The sequence below is a fragment of the Alexandromys fortis genome, unplaced genomic scaffold, assembly GCF_014885135.2.
Source record: "Alexandromys fortis isolate MF-2015 unplaced genomic scaffold, M_Fortis_MF-2015_v1.1 scaffold_61, whole genome shotgun sequence".
Lineage (NCBI taxonomy): Eukaryota > Metazoa > Chordata > Mammalia > Rodentia > Cricetidae > Alexandromys > Alexandromys fortis.
In genome coordinates, this window is record NW_026067962.1 from 9,540,166 (window position 1) to 9,561,530 (window position 21,365).

General features: G+C 40.3%; 1 protein-coding gene across 1 annotated transcript in view; it reads right to left on the minus strand.

Annotated features, from left to right (window-relative positions):
- Tmem232 (transmembrane protein 232) overlaps positions 1–21,365 on the minus strand; it is a 264,584-nt gene that overhangs the window by 11,458 nt on the left and 231,761 nt on the right. Inside the window, exon 13 of the mRNA XM_050153493.1 lies at positions 97–190. Within this exon, the coding sequence (XP_050009450.1) occupies positions 97–190 (94 nt within the window). The remainder of the gene's footprint in view (positions 1–96; positions 191–21,365) is intronic.

Here is a 21,365-nt window from a genome sequence, read left to right on the forward strand (position 1 = left end):
TATGGGAAGGTTTGGGGAGAAGTAAGGAAGGGTGAAAATAATGTAATTATACTTAATTCTTTAATTTTAAAAAAAAAAAAAGAAAGTCAGTCTTACATGATGGTCAACGATTTCTGCCAATTTCTTATCTGCCTTGGTGAAGAAATCTGGATATGGAAACATGGAAACATCTAGTACAGAAGAATGGTCCCTTCAAAAGAACACACAAAAAAAATACATCTAGTGTTAGATTTAGGCACTATCCTTCATTAAAACATGTCTAAGTCATAATTTGCTATTAAGCATCTTGATGCTACCTTACTAACCTAAAGAGCTTATTGTGACTAGATTACCAGTATGTTAGCTTTTAATTTGTCAAAGTCATTTTGGATAACCAAAACTAATATTGGGAGGATAAGATATGACATATATAATAAAATCATTTTAAACAGGTAATTCACTTGTGCCAGATGCAAACTCAACAGCTGGCTGATACACAGCAAATGAGATGTAAGGACGCAAAGGGTAGAGTTAGGATATTAGAATTATCACTCTACTTGATGGGGAGGTTCCCTCATACAACCCTGCCACCTTGAAAGCTCTATGGGATGCCTAAGCCTACAAATTTGACCTAAGAAATTATGAAAACTATTGTTGGAAGGCCACTTAGTCATTTCTAGCAGCTCAGACCCAAAATAATCACATAGGAACTATATTATTTAAGTCACTGTTTGGCCCATTAGCTCTAGCTTCTTATTTCCTAATAGTTACATCTTAATTTAACCCATTTTTAGTAATATGTGTATCATCACGAGGCTGTGGCTTACCAGATAATGTTCCGGCGTCCATCTCTGGCAGGGGCTACATGGCTTCTCTCTGACTCTACCTTTCTTTCTCCCAGCATTCTGTTTAGTTTTCCCTGACTCACAGCCCAAAGCAGTTCCTTTATTAACCAATGATATTCACAGCATACAGAGGGGAATCCCACATCAGAAAACATGATGAGATTTTAATATTTATTTAAGTTGTCATATAACTGTGGTACTTCAGCAAGAGCTTGTAAATTTGCTGCTGTTATAAACCTAGGCCTCCAATTAAGGCAGATTTAGAGAAAAATTGTCCACATAGTAATTCTACTATTACAGATACTAAGAGAGAATAGGTTATACTGAAAAACATGTAGAGAAATGAAATGGTAAGAAAGGGGGGACAGTTGAGAGAGAAAATAGTTTTAAAAAGAAAGGCTTAGAAAAAATATAAATAAATAAAAGAGAAAGGCTTAGGGAAGAAGGGAGGAAGGAATCCTGAGAAATTTCAATAACCCCAAATGAAATCTGATCAATATATTAGTTCAGAGTTCTTCACATTAATTTGCCCATGCTTGTTGCCTATATCACTCTAACCAGCTCTACATTCTTGATTTCCATTGTCTCCTGTAGAACCACATGGACTATTCTGTCCTGTGGTGAATCCTTCTCAGATCTCCATCTACCGTCACCACAATGCTCACTTCCCTGCAAACCATCCTCTCTCCTCTGGACTCAAGTCTCTTTGGAATGTGTGACTCAGTGGTGGTTTGAATGAGAATGGCCCCATGGGCTTATTTGGTCAAGTACTTGATTCCCAATTGATAGAACTGTCTGAGAAAGATTAGAAGGCATGTCCTTGTTGAAGGAGCCATGTCACAAGAAGTGGACTTTATGTTTCAAAGACCCATGCCATTCCCAGTGAGCTCTCTCTTTGCAGAGTGATTGTGTCTCAAGCTGTTAAATAAATGATAGCCAAGCTACAATCAGTAGACCAAGAGAGGTTATATAGAGAGGAAGGGACTAGCAGGTATACATGGATCTCCCTGGAAGGAAAAAATCTAGACAACCAGGCTACTTCCAAGACAATAGGTAGCTCTCCACAACCTGACAGCAGTGCACCATTGTTGAAGACGACACCCACACAACTCACTGCAGCTGATGCCTCCATAGAACATTTATTGCTATGGTCTAGTGTCTTTGGTATGGAAAGATACTCTGAATGCTACCACAAAGGAATCCTAAACACCAACAGAGCCACAAAACCTTTCATCTACAATGATGTCCTGCCTACAAATATGCTCAGGCAACGGCAACCTAAAGTCTGTGATAATAACCAACAAATTTCTGATTTGACTTCAAGCCCACTCCACAAGATGGAACCCATACCTGATACTGTTTGGGCAACCAAGAAACAGAGACTAGATAGCCCAGAGACCTAGGGTAAACCCAAATAGTACTGGTCTTTAAAAAAAACAAAGTAGCAATAGAATGGCTTGAATTGATATTCCCCTACACTCTTAGATTAGTGCCATGTTCAGACATTATTATATCCAAATACAAGTTATTCAGACTATGCTGATTATCACTGTCAGAGAAGCTTCTTCCTGCAGATGGAAATAAATACAGAGACGCACATGCAAACATTACACACAGAGAGGGAACCTTCAGACACACAGCTCTAAAAGGGGTGTCACCATCAAATCCCTCCTCTCAGAGTTCTGGAAACTCTAGGAAGAGGAGGAAGAAAGCTCCAAAGGGTGTGGGGGACACCAGGAGAACAACAAGGCCTTATGAGTCAATCAAGCAAAGCTCATATGAGTTCACAGAGACGGAAGCAGCAAGCACACATTTTCCCTAGGTTTCTCATATACATAATAGCTTTCAGTTTAATATTTCTATGAGATCCCTGAGTGTATGAATGAAGGGCCTCTGATTCTTGAGACTGCTCTTAGTGTTCTTTTTCTTCTGTTGGTTTGCTTTGTCCAACTTCATTGTGATGTGTTTTGTTTTGTTGTGTTTTGTTGTTAGGTTCCTTTCTGATGAAAGAGAAAAGGAGTGGATATGAATGGGGGGGAGGTGGGAACAAACTTGGGCGAGTAGAGGAAGGGGAAACTGTAATCAGGACATATTGTGTGCGAAAAGAAACTGTTTTCAGCAAAATGGGGAAATATGTAAGCTCTAGAGTAGTGGTGGTTATGGACTCACTCTCTGAAACTATAAGACACAAAAAACGCTTTTCTCTGTAAGTGCCCTTGGTCATGGAGTCTCATCACAGCAATAGGAAAGTAAGATAGAAGTTGATACCAGGGAGTGGTTGCTGTGATGGACCTGATCATACTATTTTTTTGAAAAAAAAAAATATATATATATGGAAGACGTTTAGATTTTGGACAAGAAAACCAGCTGAAGACTGTAAGCAGGGCTTAACGAACCGTCCTAGTAGGAACTTGGAAGACAGCTAAAGGCAATATGAGCTATGGAGGCCCAGCTCATAGGGTTTCAGAGGGTAACAAAATTAGCAACCGGGCTAGAACCATTTTTGTGATATTTTAGCAAATAGCATGACTCCTTTTGCCCTTGTCCTAGGACTATACCAGAGGCTAAATTGAAAAGTTTTGGACTAATTACAGCCTAATATTGACTCTGTTGCCTGGTTATCAGCAATTACTCTTATACAGATCTATAATGAAAAAGAGCAAGCGGAGCAAGAAAAAAACCGTACAGTTTGAAAAAGAGCAAGATGACATTTAATGCTAGAGCCAAGTCTTATGCTCAAAAAGATGAGAAGTTTAAAGAAAGGGCTCATGGGGAGTGGAATAAAGGGAACAAAATAGCTTAATTATGTGGAATAAAGGGAGCAGTCCCCTCAGAGCAAGACCTCACCCAGCTTAGCTTCCAACTTGTAAGAAGGAAATGTCTAAAAAAAAAAAAAAAAAAAGGTTTACTCTTCCTAAACAGAAGAAAGCTTATTCGATAAAGGAAAACAACACATCAAAGCTTGTGTAAATGCAATCCAAGGGCAGGGCCAGATTCCAACCAAGCAGGCAAGAGAAGAAGACAGCATCAAGCATGTGGTTCCAGCTTTAGCATCATGGATACAGTAGTAAAGGGGCTGTGGACTCTTCCTCCATGTTAAGGAAAGCTGCTGAGGGCAGGCGTGTGGAGGGGAGTTTCCTGCATGCAGACCCTGACAGGACATTGTGTGAGACTGTGAAGGTGAAGCCTGGATTGTGTTGGAGACCTCACAATGTTGGAGATGCCAGAGCCGTGGGATACCTGGCAGAAGACCTGAAGATAACAAACCTATGGAAGAGAAAGTGTTGTGTTAGGAAAGCTGGAAGAGAGGCACCATCTAAGCCCTTTGGTAACCTGACATAGAACTACAGGATTTGGACTTTTCCCTGCTGGGTGTCCGTCTTGCTTTGGTTCACTATCTTTTCACCATCCTCCATTCTTCCTTTTGGAATGGTGTTGGGGCTGCAGACCCCTGGCCCCTTGACTTTCTGTGCCTACCTCATTCCCTTTGCCTGCGGGAGTGAACTGAACAAAACTTGTTTACCTGTGTTTGCTACTTCTCTGAGCACAAGACCCTGATGGCAGGGGAGTGGACTCTGGTGAGGTCTGCAGCTGAAAGATCCCGAGAGCTGGGGCGTGGCTATCAGTTAAGGACCCCTATATAAGCTTCCCTGGAGCACAATAAAGTTGGTAGTCTTGTATCAAGGATGACCTGTGTCCCCGTCTATCTGGGTGCGTGTGTTTTTAAGTCTTCAGCCTAGTTCCCGGCTTGTACCATAGCGTGTAGAACAGACTCTGTGTTTTACAGAATGGCAACATACACTCTGCACCACTGTGTTGGAAGCATGTAGTTTGCTTTTTTTTGTTTTTGTTTTTGTTTTGTTTTGTTTTTAAAAGGTTACAATTAAGAAGTTGCCCTGAGTCTCAGAAGAGACTTTGGACTTTCCAACTGTTCTCTCTCTCCCCGTCAACCACCATTAGGGAATCCTGACATGGACTATGTACTTGTGAAAGCAGTTTAATAATATGGTTGCCAGTTGTCTTATTTCCCTGGGTTTACCTGCCCCTAGCTCACAGGTTCACTTGCAACTGCCTCAGCACACCTGTTTCCCCTCGCTGCTGTTAGCCTGCAGATGCTGCCAATCATTTCCCTATCCTCTCCTGCTCTTCTTCCATGATGATTCTCTCTGATACACTTACCCCCATTGTAACTTTACATTTGTCCCGAGCCTATGTAAATTTAGGGTTTTCCTGAGTACCTGCCTGACCAAGGAGATATTTGTCTGTTTTCTTCTCAGTCTCAACACCCCATGATGTTTGCATGTTTCCCGAATGATTGGGGAACAAGGGAAATTTTTAATATGCTTTAACCCTCTTTATTTTCTAGAAGCCTATCCCATAACTACTCAGAGGAGCAGTACCCAAGGATGCAAGAGGATCACAGTCTCAGGAAACAGGCTGCAGAGTGAAGCAGATAATTGGTTCAAAGGCAGCAGCATGCCACCCCCCAGTACTACTGAGAAGCAGCACAGACCAGAGAGCATTGCTTTCTCCCCTCAGCACTCTATTAAAATGTTCAAGAGAAACGCGACTCTGGGAAGCTGGGACTTGGAGGACAGGCAGGGGCTGACACTTGTGTTAACTATATTCGTTCCACAAAAGCTGGGCATAGCCAAAGTTAAAAGAAATTGCTAAGTACTGTGAAGAGTAAGATAGAATCCTAAAAAAAATATTTAAAGGTTAAAAGCATTTAACTGAGTTGTTTCAAATTCCTTATTAAATAATATATACAAATTTTAAACAGTAAATTACATAAGGCTAAAAGGAAATTTTAAAAGGAAAACTTACATGCATCTACATAAATATCTGTGGTTTTTAGCTCTATCTGTTGATGCATTTGCACCCAAAAATGCACAAATAATGATGACTGTATTCCGGGAAATAAAGACAATCATGTTAAGCACATGATTTTACTCCCTCATATAGTTTTACTGTATCCTTAATTTGGAAAAATAACACTTCCCACATCAAGGAGGTGAAGCATGCATCAAACACTGCACAGGTCTCGGTGTAACATCGTTACAGTTGTCATTTTAGCTCAGACCATCAATTGCGGGACAAGGGGATGAATAAAAGAATGGTGTGCCAATTTTGATGTCTTTAATGAGATGAAGTATTTTGGTGTTTTATAGTGAGAAGTGGAGAGACACTTTTCTTGCAAGTCCTGTTTCATAGTTCTGGAATGCAGGCAGTTCCTTTGGCAGCTCCAATGGGCATGCAGTGTTGGGGGAGGGGTGCCTCCAGCTTCTCCCCCAGCTTCTGGAGGAACTGGCTATCCTTGTGACCCACGGGGGGGGGGGGGGGGGGAGAATACATCATCCTCATGGAGCTCTCTTCCCAGGGCCACTGGCTTCTGTGCCTCCATGTGTCTTCTCTTCTGGTTCACAATGGCAGTTCTTTCAAGAGCACAGGCATATTGTCACTAGATTTAGAAGCCACGTGACCAAACCAGCTCTCATGTTGTCCCAGTCTAGCTAAGCTGTAGGTGGGTGTCTTTCAGGCTACAGGCTCCTAGCCTCTCCCTAGTTTTACAACCCAGGGTGTTTTTCTCATGGACCTGGAGCCGTTCCTTTAAGTATAGCCATCAATAAAGTGAACCACCGAAATCCACCAGTCTCTGTGGGAAATCTGGCAGCCTGGAATAAATATTTCTTTGATGCAGCTGCCTAACCAAGAATGATCTTATCCTCAGATCCTTATATTAATTACAGTTGGAAAGGCTTCTTTTATTTCCAAGTAAAGACACATTCAAAGGTGCTGAGAGTTGGGGTTGGGAAGCATCTTTTGGAGGATTCACACTGTTATATATAGTGACTGCAAAATATAGGGACAAAAATTAGGAGGAAACAGAGAAGGTTCATCTCAGGAGAAGTGTGGAGACCCAGGACTAGAGAAAGTTCATCTGGGGAGAAGTATGGAGACCCAGTGTGGGTGGAGCCTAAAATGCAGCGAGGACGAAGTGCTTCACTTACTCCCTTTTTCACTAAACCAATACTTACTGCGAAGAGAATGCTGTCATGAGGACTGACAAACTATACGAGAAAGAAAGCATCCGATACTGTCATCCGAAGTTTCAATGTTCACGTGGAGAAATACACAAGGAGGCTTCTATAGGACCCTGGGAAACTGTTGCAAAATGGTATAATACAGTTTTTGAGTGAATTATGACCTGTTGAGCTGGATGAAATGTCACACTTGCGGCTTACTCAATTTCATTCATACGTCAAGGAGGAGAAATACACATGGATGCTTTCCAAAAGGCGTGAGTGATGATAGGGTGATTCCTGATGCAACGTTGTTCCTGGGTCAGGCAGGACACAGGGCCACGGGACATGCACAGACCAAGGCCTCTATGATCCTGTGTCTCACACTCTGACCTCAGATTCAGCATGAGAGGCAACTGCAATAACTAATGGAAGATACTGTATCAACAATGCAGACCATAGAAACTCATTCTTATTTTAACAGATGAATGGCCAGACTTTGAGTTAACATAAAGCACCGCATTACACACCTGGACATAAGACTCAAAAAAAAAAAATCGTGATTTCTGTCGGTCACTATAGAACTGGGACTTAAAGTAAACCAAAGGCCTCTAGAGTCAAAGGCCAAAAATTACTTAATAAAATTGTTTTTAAAGCAATATTAAATTTTAATGACCACGGAAGCAGTCAGAACAAGAATTGCCAAAACCTCAGAGAAATGAATCATTGGGGATAAGCCATGCATCTCCATAAGAGTTTTATATATTGAAGCAAAGGGGGAAAGCTCAAGGAAAGGAGGTTTCTCAGAGAGTAAGAAGTTAATAGAAATTTGAAAACCTCACAAGAAATGGTGACACAAGATTAGATGCAAAGCAATCAACATCACAGAACTGAGGAACAGAGCATTAAAAAAAGGTAAGTGCCACATTCATAGCCAAGTTTGCCCTCAAAGGGTTTGCTTAATACTTGGAGAAGGGTGAAAGACCTACTAGGAGTCAATGACAAGCCCAGTGTGTGTTTTCAGAACTTTTAGAGCAGCACAGATTGCAAACTTGGAGAGACCCTTCATAATTACCCCAGGCTCTCATTTGGGTCTCATGAAAATCTATAATTTGGGATTATTTATGAATCATAAATAGATTTAAACTAATACTTGGTTCTGCTTGAGTCAGATGAGCCATTGGTTAGACAGACACCTTTGCAATAATCGAGTTACAAAACAGAAGATGGCAATTGTATTCGGATGCACTGAGTATTAACCAGATTTATATATTATTTTTGAATGTTTACCTTTACTTAATAAGTGTGGGTGTTTTGCCTGTATGTATGTCTGAGTCCCATGTGTGAGTAGTGCTGAGGTCTGACAAGGGAACTGGATCCTTCTGAATTGGAGTTTCAGACCATTGTCAGCAATGTAGGTGCTGGGAAGTGAACCCGGGTCCTCTCTGAGAATAACAAATGCTCCTAAATGCTGAGCTATCTCTCCAACCCCAATGATTTATAATTTTTCACAAATACGTCTCACCTTTCATTAAAAATGACAAAGCATACTTAGAAAACATACTGAAATTGTGAGCATAGGTTTCTAAAGGACTATGATAGCCAGGCTGAGCGTGGCCAGAGCAGTAGAATGTTTGTTCAGCTGGCGTAAGGTGCTGGGTTTGTATGCCTTCTACCACCCCTAAACAGAAGAAAATAAAATGATAAGAATGTCCAAACAAAATAGTGGAAAACACCAGAAAATTGGATCTTACATGGATTATATTCTAATAATCTACATATTAATGCTAGAATTAAAAAAGTCAATACATGAAATGTAAAATGTTTTCAGAATGATATAACTACAGGCAGAAAAGAAGACTGAATTGGAAGATTTTTAAAAAGTAGAAATGTCTGTGCTCAAGTAAGGACATAGAAAGCAAGGGAAAAGAAGAAATGAACATGGGAATGCTCAACATTGTATTCTTATAATAATGGAAAGCTGGAAATAACCCAAATTTTAACAAAAAGTATGTATTTTTATTTTAAATATAATAAATGAGTGAACCACATAAAAGAAGGAAAGCAAAAAAATAATATAAGAAAATACATAGTATAACTTTACTACAAATATTCAAACCAAATGAAAATAAATAATGCAATTTTAAGAATGCACAGAGTAGAAGAAAATAATTTTTAAAAAAGCAAAAGAATGGTATAAAATTTATAATATGTTGTAGGAGGCAGCTTGTTCATTTACCAGCCACCCAAACTCCAGAAATAATCACACAGAAACCATATTATTTGCAATACTGTTTGGCCTATTAGCTCTAGCTTCTTTTTTTTTAATTTATTTATTTATTAAAGATTTCTGCCTCCTCCCCGCCACCACCTCCCATTTCCCTCCCCCTCCCCCGATCAAGTCTCCCTCCCTTGTCAGCCCAAAGAGCAATCAGGGTTCCCTGCCCTCTGGGAAGTCCAAGGACCACCCACCTCCATCCAGGTCTAGTAAGGTGAGCATCCAAACTGCCTAGGCTCCCACAAAGCCAGTACATGCATGCAGTAGGATCAAAACCCATTGCCATTGTTCTTGAGTTCTCAGTAGTCCTCATTGTCCGCTATGTTCAGCGAGTCCGGTTTTATCCCATGTTTTTTCAGACCCGGGCTGCTGGCCTTGGTGAGTTCCCGATAGAACATCCCCATTGTCTCAGTATGTGGGTGCACCCCTCGCTGTCCTGAGTTCCTTGCTCGTGCTCTCTCTCCATCTGCTCCTGATTTGGACCTTGAGATTTCAGTCCAATGCTCCAATGTGGGTATCTGTCTCTATCTCCTAAATAAGAAGGTGAATCCAAAGAAAAAAATATAGGCACCCTCCTGAATATTAACCTTCATCAGGCGATGAAAGGAGATAGCTCTAGCTTCTTATTGGCTAGCTCTTACAAACTAATTTAACCCATTTCTATTAATCTGTATATCGCCATGCGTGGCTGTGGCTTATGGAATAAAGTTCTGGCATCTGTCTCTGGCAGGCTACATGGCTTCTCCCTGACTCTGCCTTCTTTCTCCCAGCATTCAGTTTAGTTTTCCCCACCTAACTCTACTCTGCCCTATCAGGCCAAGGCAGTTTCTTTATTCACTAATGGTATTCACAGCATACAGAGTGGAATCCCACATCTTTACTAGTTTTACTTTCTGCTATGAAGAGAAAGCCAATCAATTAATGATATAAATCTTGATTTACTAATACTAATTTAAGGTCAATTTTGTTATATGCATATTTCTGACTTTGATTAAGGTATTGTGATTGTATAGTTCATTTAAAAATGTAATGTATAATTAGGAAATATAGGTTGTTAATGGATAATCATCGATAATAGTCAAGCTTGTAGTCATGTTAATTAGATTTTCTAGATATATAGAGATATATTTCAGTTAGATAGGCATTCTTTATATCTTTCAAAGATGACAGAATATGGCATTTAAAATGTTTTAATAACTTAGGACTTTTCATAACAATGAAATACGTCTGCTCCTGGCAGCACCAAGCTACTTCCTGAGAAAAATGGGCATCAAAGAGGCTCCTTATGGAGCTGGTTAGCCATTTGGGCAAGAAACTGCTCTTGCCTGGACTGTTACATAAACTAGACATTCAGTACCCATAGAGAGATAACTGCCAAACTTGCCTAAAGGTGAGATGGTCCTTTAGGGTTACTGCTTCATAAAAGAGTCTGTAAGACATTCTATAGGACACAAAAGAAGTGACTGACAAACTGACAATATAGGCAAAACTGTCTTTAAAATTTCCTGCTTCATGGAAAAGTTTGCTAAATACTATGGGCCTATAGGCTAAAAATGTATGCCCCGATGGTACAAAAGAACATTGGGTAACCTGTACAGGCAGCAAGATGTCTCTATCATTTCTAGAGTTTTAAAAGTTGCTTACTTCTCATTTACTTGGGTAATATTATATCCTTCTGGAGTCTTTGATGGAGTTAAAAAATAGATAATTATAGTTATAGTTTTCTTTTTTATGATAAAAGGTAAAATAAATATAAATATTGTAACTGTAATTTTTGCTTGATACCTGTTATATGTAATTTTACTATATTAAAGCCTTCCTTTTTGTTTAAACAAAAAAGGGAAAATGGTGTAGGAGGTCCTTCTGTTTATGTGTTGCTTTCATTGGTTGATCAATAAAAGAAACTACTTGGGCTGATAGGACAAAACTTAGGTAGGCAAAGAAGAATAAACTAAAACTAAATTCTAAATAAAAAAAAAAAGGAGGGAGGGAGTCGCCATGGAGACACTGGGTGAGACGTGTTAAACCGATAAGCCATGACCTCGTGGTAAACATAGATTAATAAAAATGGATTAAGTCAAGGTGTGAGAGTTAGCCAATAAGAGGCTAAAAATAATGGGCCAGGCAGTAATTTAATTAATACAATTTCTGTGTGGTTATTTCGGGTGTTAAGCTAGCTGGGCAGCCGGGACAAACAAGGGGCCACTACTCCCTATAACAAATTAAAAACAGGTCCCTTGAGAGTTTCCAATTTTAGTAATCTTCATTACTTTTTCTGGATCATAGGCATTTTTCTCTTAGTCTTATTGGTGAATATCACTACTAATAGTACTGTTAAATATACACATACGTAATAAAATCCAAGCAAAAAATACATTTTTACATACATGAAGCATTTCTGGTGTACATTTTCCTGCACAATCAAAATGAGATACAAAGTAATCTTTATATTGATAACTGGACGAGTACGAAACATAGGTTTTAAAATGTAAAATACAGTTGTAATGGAACTAAAAAAGGCTGCCCATGCTTGCCTCTGCCCTGGCTAGGTCCAACACAAATTACAAGGAGTTCATATGCTTCCACTCAGAGCATGCATCCCCAAAAATGCAGTAGGTTGTTTCCTAGAACACTTATAGCCCGGTAGTTGCTCAATGGACAGTGTGACTTCTTTACACAACCTTGGTAGAACCCTCTGAAAGTGTACCTTACCATGCTAGACTTTCCAATAATGTGTGTTTAAGATCCCTAGGCTCATGTGCTAGAGATATCAGGGGACTGGTCTCGGTCTGCTTCACCAGAAGACTCCATTGTCCAACTTGGTGCACCCAATACTGAGCATGCTCTATCCACCTGTGGCTTCTAATCATGCTCATTTCTCAGGCTCTTTTCTTGTATACATGGATAACCTCTTTCTCCAGGTCTAGTTGATTCCATACAATTGTCCTGTGAGTATATTGTTTAGTGTAGACCATACTTGTCCACAAACACGGGAGTATGTCCTTTGTTTAGATCCAAGATCTCAGTTTGCTCAGCGCCCTCCAGGCCTCAGGGAAGTCCTCCATAACGTGTACTGTGAGCTGTATGTCCCATTTAAATGGTCCCAAAAATCATAAGTCTTTTTCCTCTAGTACGTATTTGCTCTGTACTTAATGAGGTTCACTTAAGATTGCATCATGCTTTGTAACGCATTTTCCTTTTCTATTGGAGTTACCCATTTCACTGTTGGGTTATCAGGTTGAGGGGAGGAAATGCAACGTAGTTTGGAGAAAATAAGGCCAGAAGTCAGACTTCAAATAGATCCTAACTTTCTCAAGGCCCTTGAAAGTCCCTGAGTTGAGTCTACAATGCCTTACCCACAATCCAATGCCAAAGGTCAGCTAGTCTTCAGAAAATAAGACTGGAACCATCTGTTAATTTTTCAGTCACATTTCTCTCATTTCATTTTTCTTAAGAGCTATGCCTAGAAACTAAGGATTTCAAATCTTTAGGGATGTATTCAACTCTAACTTTCAGACTTAAAAGCCCACCTGTCAGATTTAATTTTTCATGCATTTCTCAAAAAAGGGGTTTAAAAGTAGGTGATTTTCTGAGCATTTGGAGGAAACATCTTTTTCCCAATTAAATATTTTTTTAATTTTCTATTTGGGATTGCGGAGTGATGCAAATTATAAATCATATCTGATCATACTTTGAATATTTTATATTTTATTTACCTTAATTGACTCACCCAAGCACAGTCTTAAGTTTATATGCAGCTCCTTAGAAAGTACTTTTCATGGAATGGAGTCTAAAGAAACCACAAAAACTCTACCACCCAAACCAAACTAATACCAGGCTCATTTTCTTGCCTACATCTAAAAGGCAGATGTGTGAGGGTTTGCTCTCCTACCGCCTGCTCCCACACTTAAAATCCCTTGTGCTGTGCCTAGATTTTAGATTGTTGGTAGTTCACAAACAAAAGTGAGCATGCTGTGCTCGCTCTTCCCTCCTCTGACTGGGCTAGCCTGAGCAAAGTTCTCATAACTACTTAATGGGGGAACAGTCAGAGGGAGACTCTGGGGTCATTGGACTAATGACACTCCCAATAAAGCTGTCTCAGGGGCTCTGTCTAAGACATTGGTTTCTACAAGTTGAGTCTCAACATTCCCTGCCAGGCAGACAGCTGATCTACTGGTTTCCAGATACTTCCTGCTGGAGAGTTTCGAGCATCTTCACCACGTTGACTAAAGCTGCAGAAGCAACAAAACAACACATCATAAACGCTTTTAAAGTGGTTTTTTTTTTTTTTCAATTGATGGTCAAAATACCCTGTATACACGCTCCATGGAAGCAATTCTTTCTGTATCTCTAGACGTAAAATGCTCCAGTTTGGAGCCAAACAAAATCGGCAGACACTCATACATTGCCCACTCGCTGAACGTCCTCCTGCAGCTTGTCGACAATCTCCTAAATCAATTTATAGATCAGAGTCTGGGCCTTTTTCATTACGTGAAGTGTAGACACTAATCTATGTGATTTTCACAACAGGGTTGTGATATGTTTGATGTAAAAAAATTTCTTTTACTGTCAGAAGATCCGGTCTGACGATGATATGCAAGTGGTTTCACACAGCAGGTGACACGGGCAGGGCTCCTCCAACAGCGCAGCTCCGGCTGCACCTCTGAAACAAATCTGCAGAATGAGGATGTAGTGCAGAAGTTACTGAGAATTGCGCTCCCTGTGCCGCAAATGGCTCCATGCATGACGTAAGCGGCTCCAAGTCTGATGCAAGGGAGAGAAGCAATGCATCCTGAAACACAAGACTAGTGAAGAACAAGGAATGGTTTCCAGCTTGAATTTTAGTGGCTTTCTTTGATTGGTTGATTTTTTTTTCATTGTTGCGGGGGAGGGGAGGCGTGTCGATTGCTTGGTTTAGTTTTGGTTTGGGTTCTATTTTGTTTTTGTTTGGGGTTTTGGGGGTTTTTTTAATAAATTTTTTATTTGTTTGCTTGTTTGTTTTTGCCTTGATAGAAATTGGCTGCTCTATTGGCCTGTTAGGATAGTATCCTGGGAATACTCTAGTGAGACACTTTTTCCAAGTCTGTGTTCTTGGAACCAAGCCCTGCTTCCTGTTTCCTGACCCAGTTCCTCATTTGAGGGAGCACAATAAGAAGTTACTTAAAGTATATAACTAGTGAGCGGAAGTTAGGAGTGTGAAACCTGGCATTGTGTTATCAGATTCAATAGCCTATATTGGGATAGATTTAGGTACCATTTGTTATCTTAATTCTACCCAAACAGAATAAATTTTACATAAAATCTTTCTAACTGACCAAATATTATCAGCCAAACACATCCCAGGCTAGCTCCGGTTCTAAAGTTGGTGTAATTAGTTTTCAATACCCTGAAGCAATTGTTTCACGATCCTCTTGCGTCTAGTGTGTGGTATCATCATTCTCATCTTTAAGAAAATGAGGTTAACCATGGCTCTGCCTCTATGTTCTTCAGGCACCACTTGTCAATTGTTTGTGCTTATGAACAAAGTAATGCAAAGGCATTTGGGAACTCTGGTTGGGTTTCCGGGCTTGGTGAAAAACGACTCTCATTATGGAGTGATTGGGTAGCTATTATATTAGTTACATAACGCTACATAACAAATCACCCCCAAATTAGCAGGCTAAAATAATAGACATTTATCTTCTCAGATTTTCCGGGTCAGGGATTGGGGCAGTGCCCAACACAGAAAGGCACAGTCACTAAGTACCTCAGATATCTCCAAGCTCAGTCAAGTGAGCAAACACTTACGACTTTACTCACATGACTTTGGCAAACCTCGTGACCTTATTGGCTGTTGGTCAGACACATCAATTTCTTGCTACTTCGGTCTGTCCTTAAAGCAGCTCAAAATGTGGCAGTTGATTTTCTTTAGGCTAAGGGCTGCCAAGACAGAAGTCGCATTTTTCTACCTAACCTTGGAAGTGGCTTCTCATCATAAATGACCCACTCTGTTCCTTAGAAGTTAAGAATTAAGTTCCTACCACAACCATGAAACCTATTAGGCATCGACGTGTACATTCGAGTGAAGGATTACTGGGGATCATTGTGCAGCTGCCCTCTCTGGAGTCAAGCCCTTTTCTTTGGAGATTCCCCCAAATGTCAGCATGTGTGGGCTTTTCCTACTGTACTGAGAAAGGGACATCAGATAGTCCTGTGCGTGGGTGTGTCACTGGGAGCATTAAGATGAGGAGGGAAGGGGTCAAAGTGGGAGTTGCAGATAAAGCAGGGGCTCCAAATCCAACCACAATTTTAGACAACGTCTTTGCCTCTATTCGGGACTACAGCCTTGTAGTCTTTCTGTCTAAGCAGGAAAACAGAATGATCAGAATCCTGTTTCAAAATCATTGCTCTGACGATTGGGCAGATTGAACAAGAAATACTTAGCGGTGTGGGACCATTTCTGAACCAATTGAAGTAGAATGGCGGTGGTAATTATGAAAGATTGGAGGAGCGATCTTAGCAGAAGAGCAATTGATTGCCATAGCAACCATACAGACTTGGAGGAGGAAAGAGGAGGATGTCAAGAGTATGCTTCCCCCTCTTTTCCTGCCTCTGAGTGACTTCCTTGCTGCTGGATAACATACTCAATTGTATGTAACTTTCAGTTTCAGACTGAACTACTAGGGATGCCAAACTTGAGTGTGCTAGGGCTGTTTTATTCTAGAAGCTTTCAATTATGATATACTGGTTTGGGGGAGCATGTTTCTATAATTATAAGACACAATGCCATTATTAGTAATGGTAACTAGCACCAAGTCTGGCTGTTATTCCTTTTTATGTCCAGTGCTGTAAACTGACTCCAGGGTCCCAAGCATGCCAGGCAAACACTCTTCCACTGAGCTACATCCACAGTTCCAAATTATTATTTTAATGTAGAATATCCTGGGCTTGGCTTCTCACTCCCATGCATTACAGTATGGCCCTCGAATAGAATTTGATTAGTGGAGCCAGCGTGCTAAAAAGTGAGCACAACCTGGAAGCAAGATTTTCTATGAGGCCGTACAATGATCTAGGAGCCACGGGAAGTGTATTTGAAAATGAGAACCATTTAAACAGAAGTGGAGAAAGTGCTTTTCAGATTCCGGTCTGAAAGTAGACGCAACCCTTTGTTTCTTAGGACGACACAGGTAGAAACATTACAGGGACTGACACTAGCACAATGAAGCACCTTACCCTCCCCACATCAGTGGCCTACGATTGCACTCCGCAAGCTAGAAGAATAATTAACAGCAAGTAGAAGCAAATCAAGGGGTAGAGTTTGTAGTATATCCTAGAAAGAATACTTATCACAAATAAGAGTCTGCTGAGGAGGAAAAGAAAACACCTGGGGGGGGGGACCGGGAAGGACCACATTTTCAGATAGAGTAAGAATTATCATCACTGGAATATATGAGATCCAGAAAAGATAGATAAAGAATTGTCACATCCAGTTCTCATGAGCTCTTTCTTCTGTGTTACATGACCATGGCCATCTTGAATCAGAGATGCTGAACTGTGGAGAACACCCTCATGGGACACTTGTGAGGTCAGGCCTACTAATTCTTCCTTGGTGATACAGGTGGAGGTTCACAAGAATCTTGGACCTAAAGGGATTCCAGGACTCAAGGGGCTCATGAGGATCCCAAGGTTTGAGAGCATTTATGAGGCTCCACCTTTCCCTGAGTATGTAAAGGTGAAACAATTCACTTTGGTGGTATAGGTGCCCAATCCAGGCAAGAGCCTCTTCAAGGCACAGGTTTCCACAAGCCACCTGCACGGTGGATGAGTGGGACTCTTCGGGTACATGTTAATAACCAAGGATACTTCCTGGTGGTGTTGATGCCTTTCTGTCATCCACATTCCTGTAAGTCACCCCAATAAATTCAGTGACTCATCCAGCTGGATTTGGATGGAATTCTTCATTTGATCTGCAGGTGTCCTCTCTATATGGGGTCAATAGGTAATGTGTTTGGTGTAGTTTACATCTCAGGAAACCTACTTAACATCAGCACAGCTATAGTCATAAATGCCTTCTAGAACTCAGGAACAGGTCAGACATTTTGATTATCACCATGCCGTATAGATGTGGATCTAAATGGTCTCCCACTGTCACATAAACATGAAGGCAGGGACACAAAGACAATATATAAAAATGTCTAATAGCAAATGCCAGTCCTCTGAAGAGTTCACTTTTGTGCACACTGAGTAGAAGAACATTGTGAAAGTCTCAAAATCATTGTGAGGAAAGAATATTGATCCATCATGTCAAAGATGAAGACAAATATATAATTCTAAAAATTATTTTCAATGAGAACGGGGGAAGGCAACAAAAAGTGGTACTTGATACTTCTGACAAAATGTAAAGTGTAATGTCTATAAAATAGGAGACATTTGTAAAAATGCAACAAAGAAGAGCGCTATGGAACGGAAAAGAATGACAGGAAATTAAAAGGTGTCACGGAAGAGATTAATACAGTGACAGCAATCAACAAAACAGAAAAGATGTCATGATAATAAATCTGTGGTATGAACTAAAAATACAGAAGATAAACTAGATACATGACTGTATCTAAACTAGTACCTGACTATAACCACTGCTGCACTCAGGTACTTGAGATTATGAAAACAAGGCAGCCTTCATTACATAGTGTGTTTGAGGTTCTCCCCTTTTTAGAATTTATTTTTAACCTTGGAAATTTTCTCATTCTTTCCAAATATCTACAGTTTTTATTCACCTCTTAAACTATTGCAAGTTCTGTCATGCTAAAGCTAACCCTCACTCTATAATGCTTCCACAGAAGCAGATAGAGCAAGGAACTTAGTCTCGGTGTTTTCATGATTACATGACATGAGCACCAACTAGCCAGAATAGGTGACATAAAGGTTCCGGAAACAAACTAATACAGATGCCAACAATCAAATGCAGCTGTGCCAGGGTTCTGTGTCAATCTTTGGATGTATGCACTCTTGTCTATAAATGTGATCGTCGGGCAAAAACTGCACTATACACATCAACCTCTTAAAGAGCCTGTCTTTTGCATCCAGTTGGACCACATTTACAATTTTATCAGTCTGAGGGATAGAGTAGTAACCGCAGCCTTGTCTGCATCAGACTTGATTGGGGGAGGGAAATGGGAGGCGGTGGTGGGGAAGAGACAGAAATCTTTAATAAATAAATAATTAATTAATTTAAAAAAAACGCACACCTCTCTTGGTTATCCTTATCTGTAAAACAGCATGATGCACCCAGGGAAAAGTGGAGCCATGAAAATCAAAGAGTACAAGTTACTGGATGACCACATATTAAGACAACAGACAAGGCACACCACATTGACTATAGTAGGATGAAAATAAATGCTGGACCATGATCAGTGTAGGGTCTGTATTGGGAGCAAGCTTTGCTTGGGCAGGTTGCTGCCCTATTCTGTTCTTCAGACTCTGTTAGAGAAGAATTCAGTGTATGACTCACATGCTTTTGTTTGAACATTTATCTTTAAAATGAAAATGCCCAGGCAATAATTTTATTTCCAGAGTGTGTGTGTGTGTGTGTGTGTGTGTGTGTGTGTGTGTGTGCATGCTTCCTGAAGCACCCTTTAGATAATCACATTTATGAATGAGAACTGCATTTTCTGCTGCATTTCAGCAGCTCCGGATCTTTGTGGCTTGAAGGGTCACTCTTCTGTTCCTCAGGCACAGCCTGGAGTGGGTTACCTCACCATTCACCACTTCTTCATTTAGTTGCTTATTCCTTTTGCCATTATTTTCAATAAACTCTCATAACCCTTTTGCCATCGTGGTTTTTTTTTTATACTGCTCCTTCCACTTAGAGCAGCTCTCCTCCTTCAATGCCCTCAGTTGCTTCCTCCTTCAAGGCTTAGCTAACTTAATTGCCTATAAACTGAACATTTCCTAATCTCTTTCACTGAGTTTCCTTTCTGGAATACTTCTAGCCCATTATCTTCCTTATGGTTTTTATTATTTATAATTAGAATAGCTATTTATAAAAATATTGCGTATATAACAGGCATTTTAAAATCTCAGTGAATGTAGAATATTTTTTGCAAATACAATAAGTCATAAGATTTCATTCTTAATAGTTCAGCAGTTTACTTAAAGACAAATTTATTTATAAATAAAGGCTGAAATGCTCAAAGAGGCTTCAATTACTGTTTCCGTTCACTGGTTAAATGAAACTTGGTCATTTTTGGTCACTTCTTTACAAGTCCTCCTAAAGGAAGGGTGGCGAGAGAAAGTAAAGCAGCTCAACTTTTATGACTAGAGTGAAATAAAAATTTTCTCTTGTGTCAAAAGTTTGATACATATGCTCAAAGAAGTAAAATGAAAGACAATGTGGATTAATTTTATCGAATTCATTTCAGACACTAATGTTCATAACATATTAAGCAGGAAAATGTGTTTTGTGTCGCTCGTAACATGCCTAACTGGTTTGGTTAGTATCTTACGGTATTTTAGTTCTTTATTTTGACACTCAGGTTTGAACAAAGCAACAGGGCACACTTGTACTTAAATAACTCATCCAGATTTAGAACCTCTGAGGTACAGGAAGCGTTTTGTTCTGCATCCTTATGAACAAACCCTGAGTCATTTCAAATGAGCCAGGTCAGTGCAGATCAATGTAGGCCATGGTGACCCATGAGGAAATGCAAATTGGGAATCTGTAACTGAGCCCCAAAATGGGTTTCTTCAAACTCTCTCTGTGCAGGCAATGAAAATCACGGTAAGAAGGGCGGCCCTGCTAACCCCAATTATACTATAGCAGTGTGACTGAGAGGCAATGACAGGGACAAACATGTTAGAGATAGCTAAGCAAAAGAACGTGCCAGATGAATTGTCTTTGTCTTCATACTGTGTTGACCAGTTTAGAAGCAAAGCCCCATAGGAGGACAACTGAGAGGAAAACTACTAGAGACTTCACACCGATTGTGTGTGCCACTGGCCACTTCTCTTGACCAAATGAACAGGCCGTCTTCTATTCCCAGCACCACATGCAGGCACCCCACACGCATGAGTGTAAATACTTTTTTAGCGTGTGAGTTGCTTAACAAGAAGCTTTTGGGTGAAACACCATGAAAACTAAAAGATGTCAACTCTTTGGCAAAGTCACCACACCTGAAGGGAAAACATGCATTATTGGAATCAATTTACTTAGTAGTAACTGCTTGATGTCATGAAGATCACTTCTGTGTCTGCTCAGTAATTCATTTCTTAATCTCCTGTAAATGACCTTATAGCGTCTTTTGTTCCACTTTTCTACAGCATGGTGAGATCTCCCTTGGATCTGTGAGCAGAGCTGTGCTGAGAGCCTCGGGTAAAAGCCGCTGATTTCAATCTCTACCATACACCCTAACCCTCAGCTTTAGAACTCAGTAACAAGAACAAGTAACAGAAAAAAAAAATTCTATAGACACATCTCAGGTTGGGCAGGACTCCAGATCCATAGTGCAAGGACTTCAGCTCAGCCTGTCACTAGCTAGCTGGGTACATCACCTTGTGGAGCTTTAACTCATCGTTTGAGCCTCTCCTAGGAGCCGTCACCTCTCTCTTAGCCTGGGTGGCTGGTTTTGGAGCTTTCCACCTCAGCTGGTCTGTTAGATTCTTCTACTATTAACTTTTTGATCATCAAAGGCTTCGTTTCAGTTTCATATGCCAAGAAATGAAGGTCCAGTGGCCACATCTATAAATCATAATCACCTTAGTGAGAATCACCTGACTACGGAACACTGCCAGGCTAGAAAGAATATTAATAATGATGGGAAAAATATCAAATAAGAATAAAGAACAATCCTAAATGTATCTGCTTCTGAAATCTGTGTCTGAGAATATAAAAAGTGAGTATAATGGAATTAAAAACAAACAAATCCATAATTATACTTGAGCATGTCAACAATTCTCTCTCAATATCGAATGTAGAAAAAAAAATCAATAAAGACAGAGGAGACTGAAATAACCCTGACAAGTGACTTTATTGATGGAGGAGTTACTTTCATTGGTTAATAAAGAAACTGCCTTGGCCCATTTGATAGGCCAGCCCTTAGGTGGGTGGAGTAGACAGAACAGAATGCTGGGAGGAAGTGAGGCACTCTCCATCCCTCTCCTCTCTGGGTCAGACGTGATGGACCCAGCCGCCACGTCAGACATGCTGAATCTTTCCCTGTAAGACACCACTTCATGGTGCTACACTAGATATGGGTTAAAGCAAGA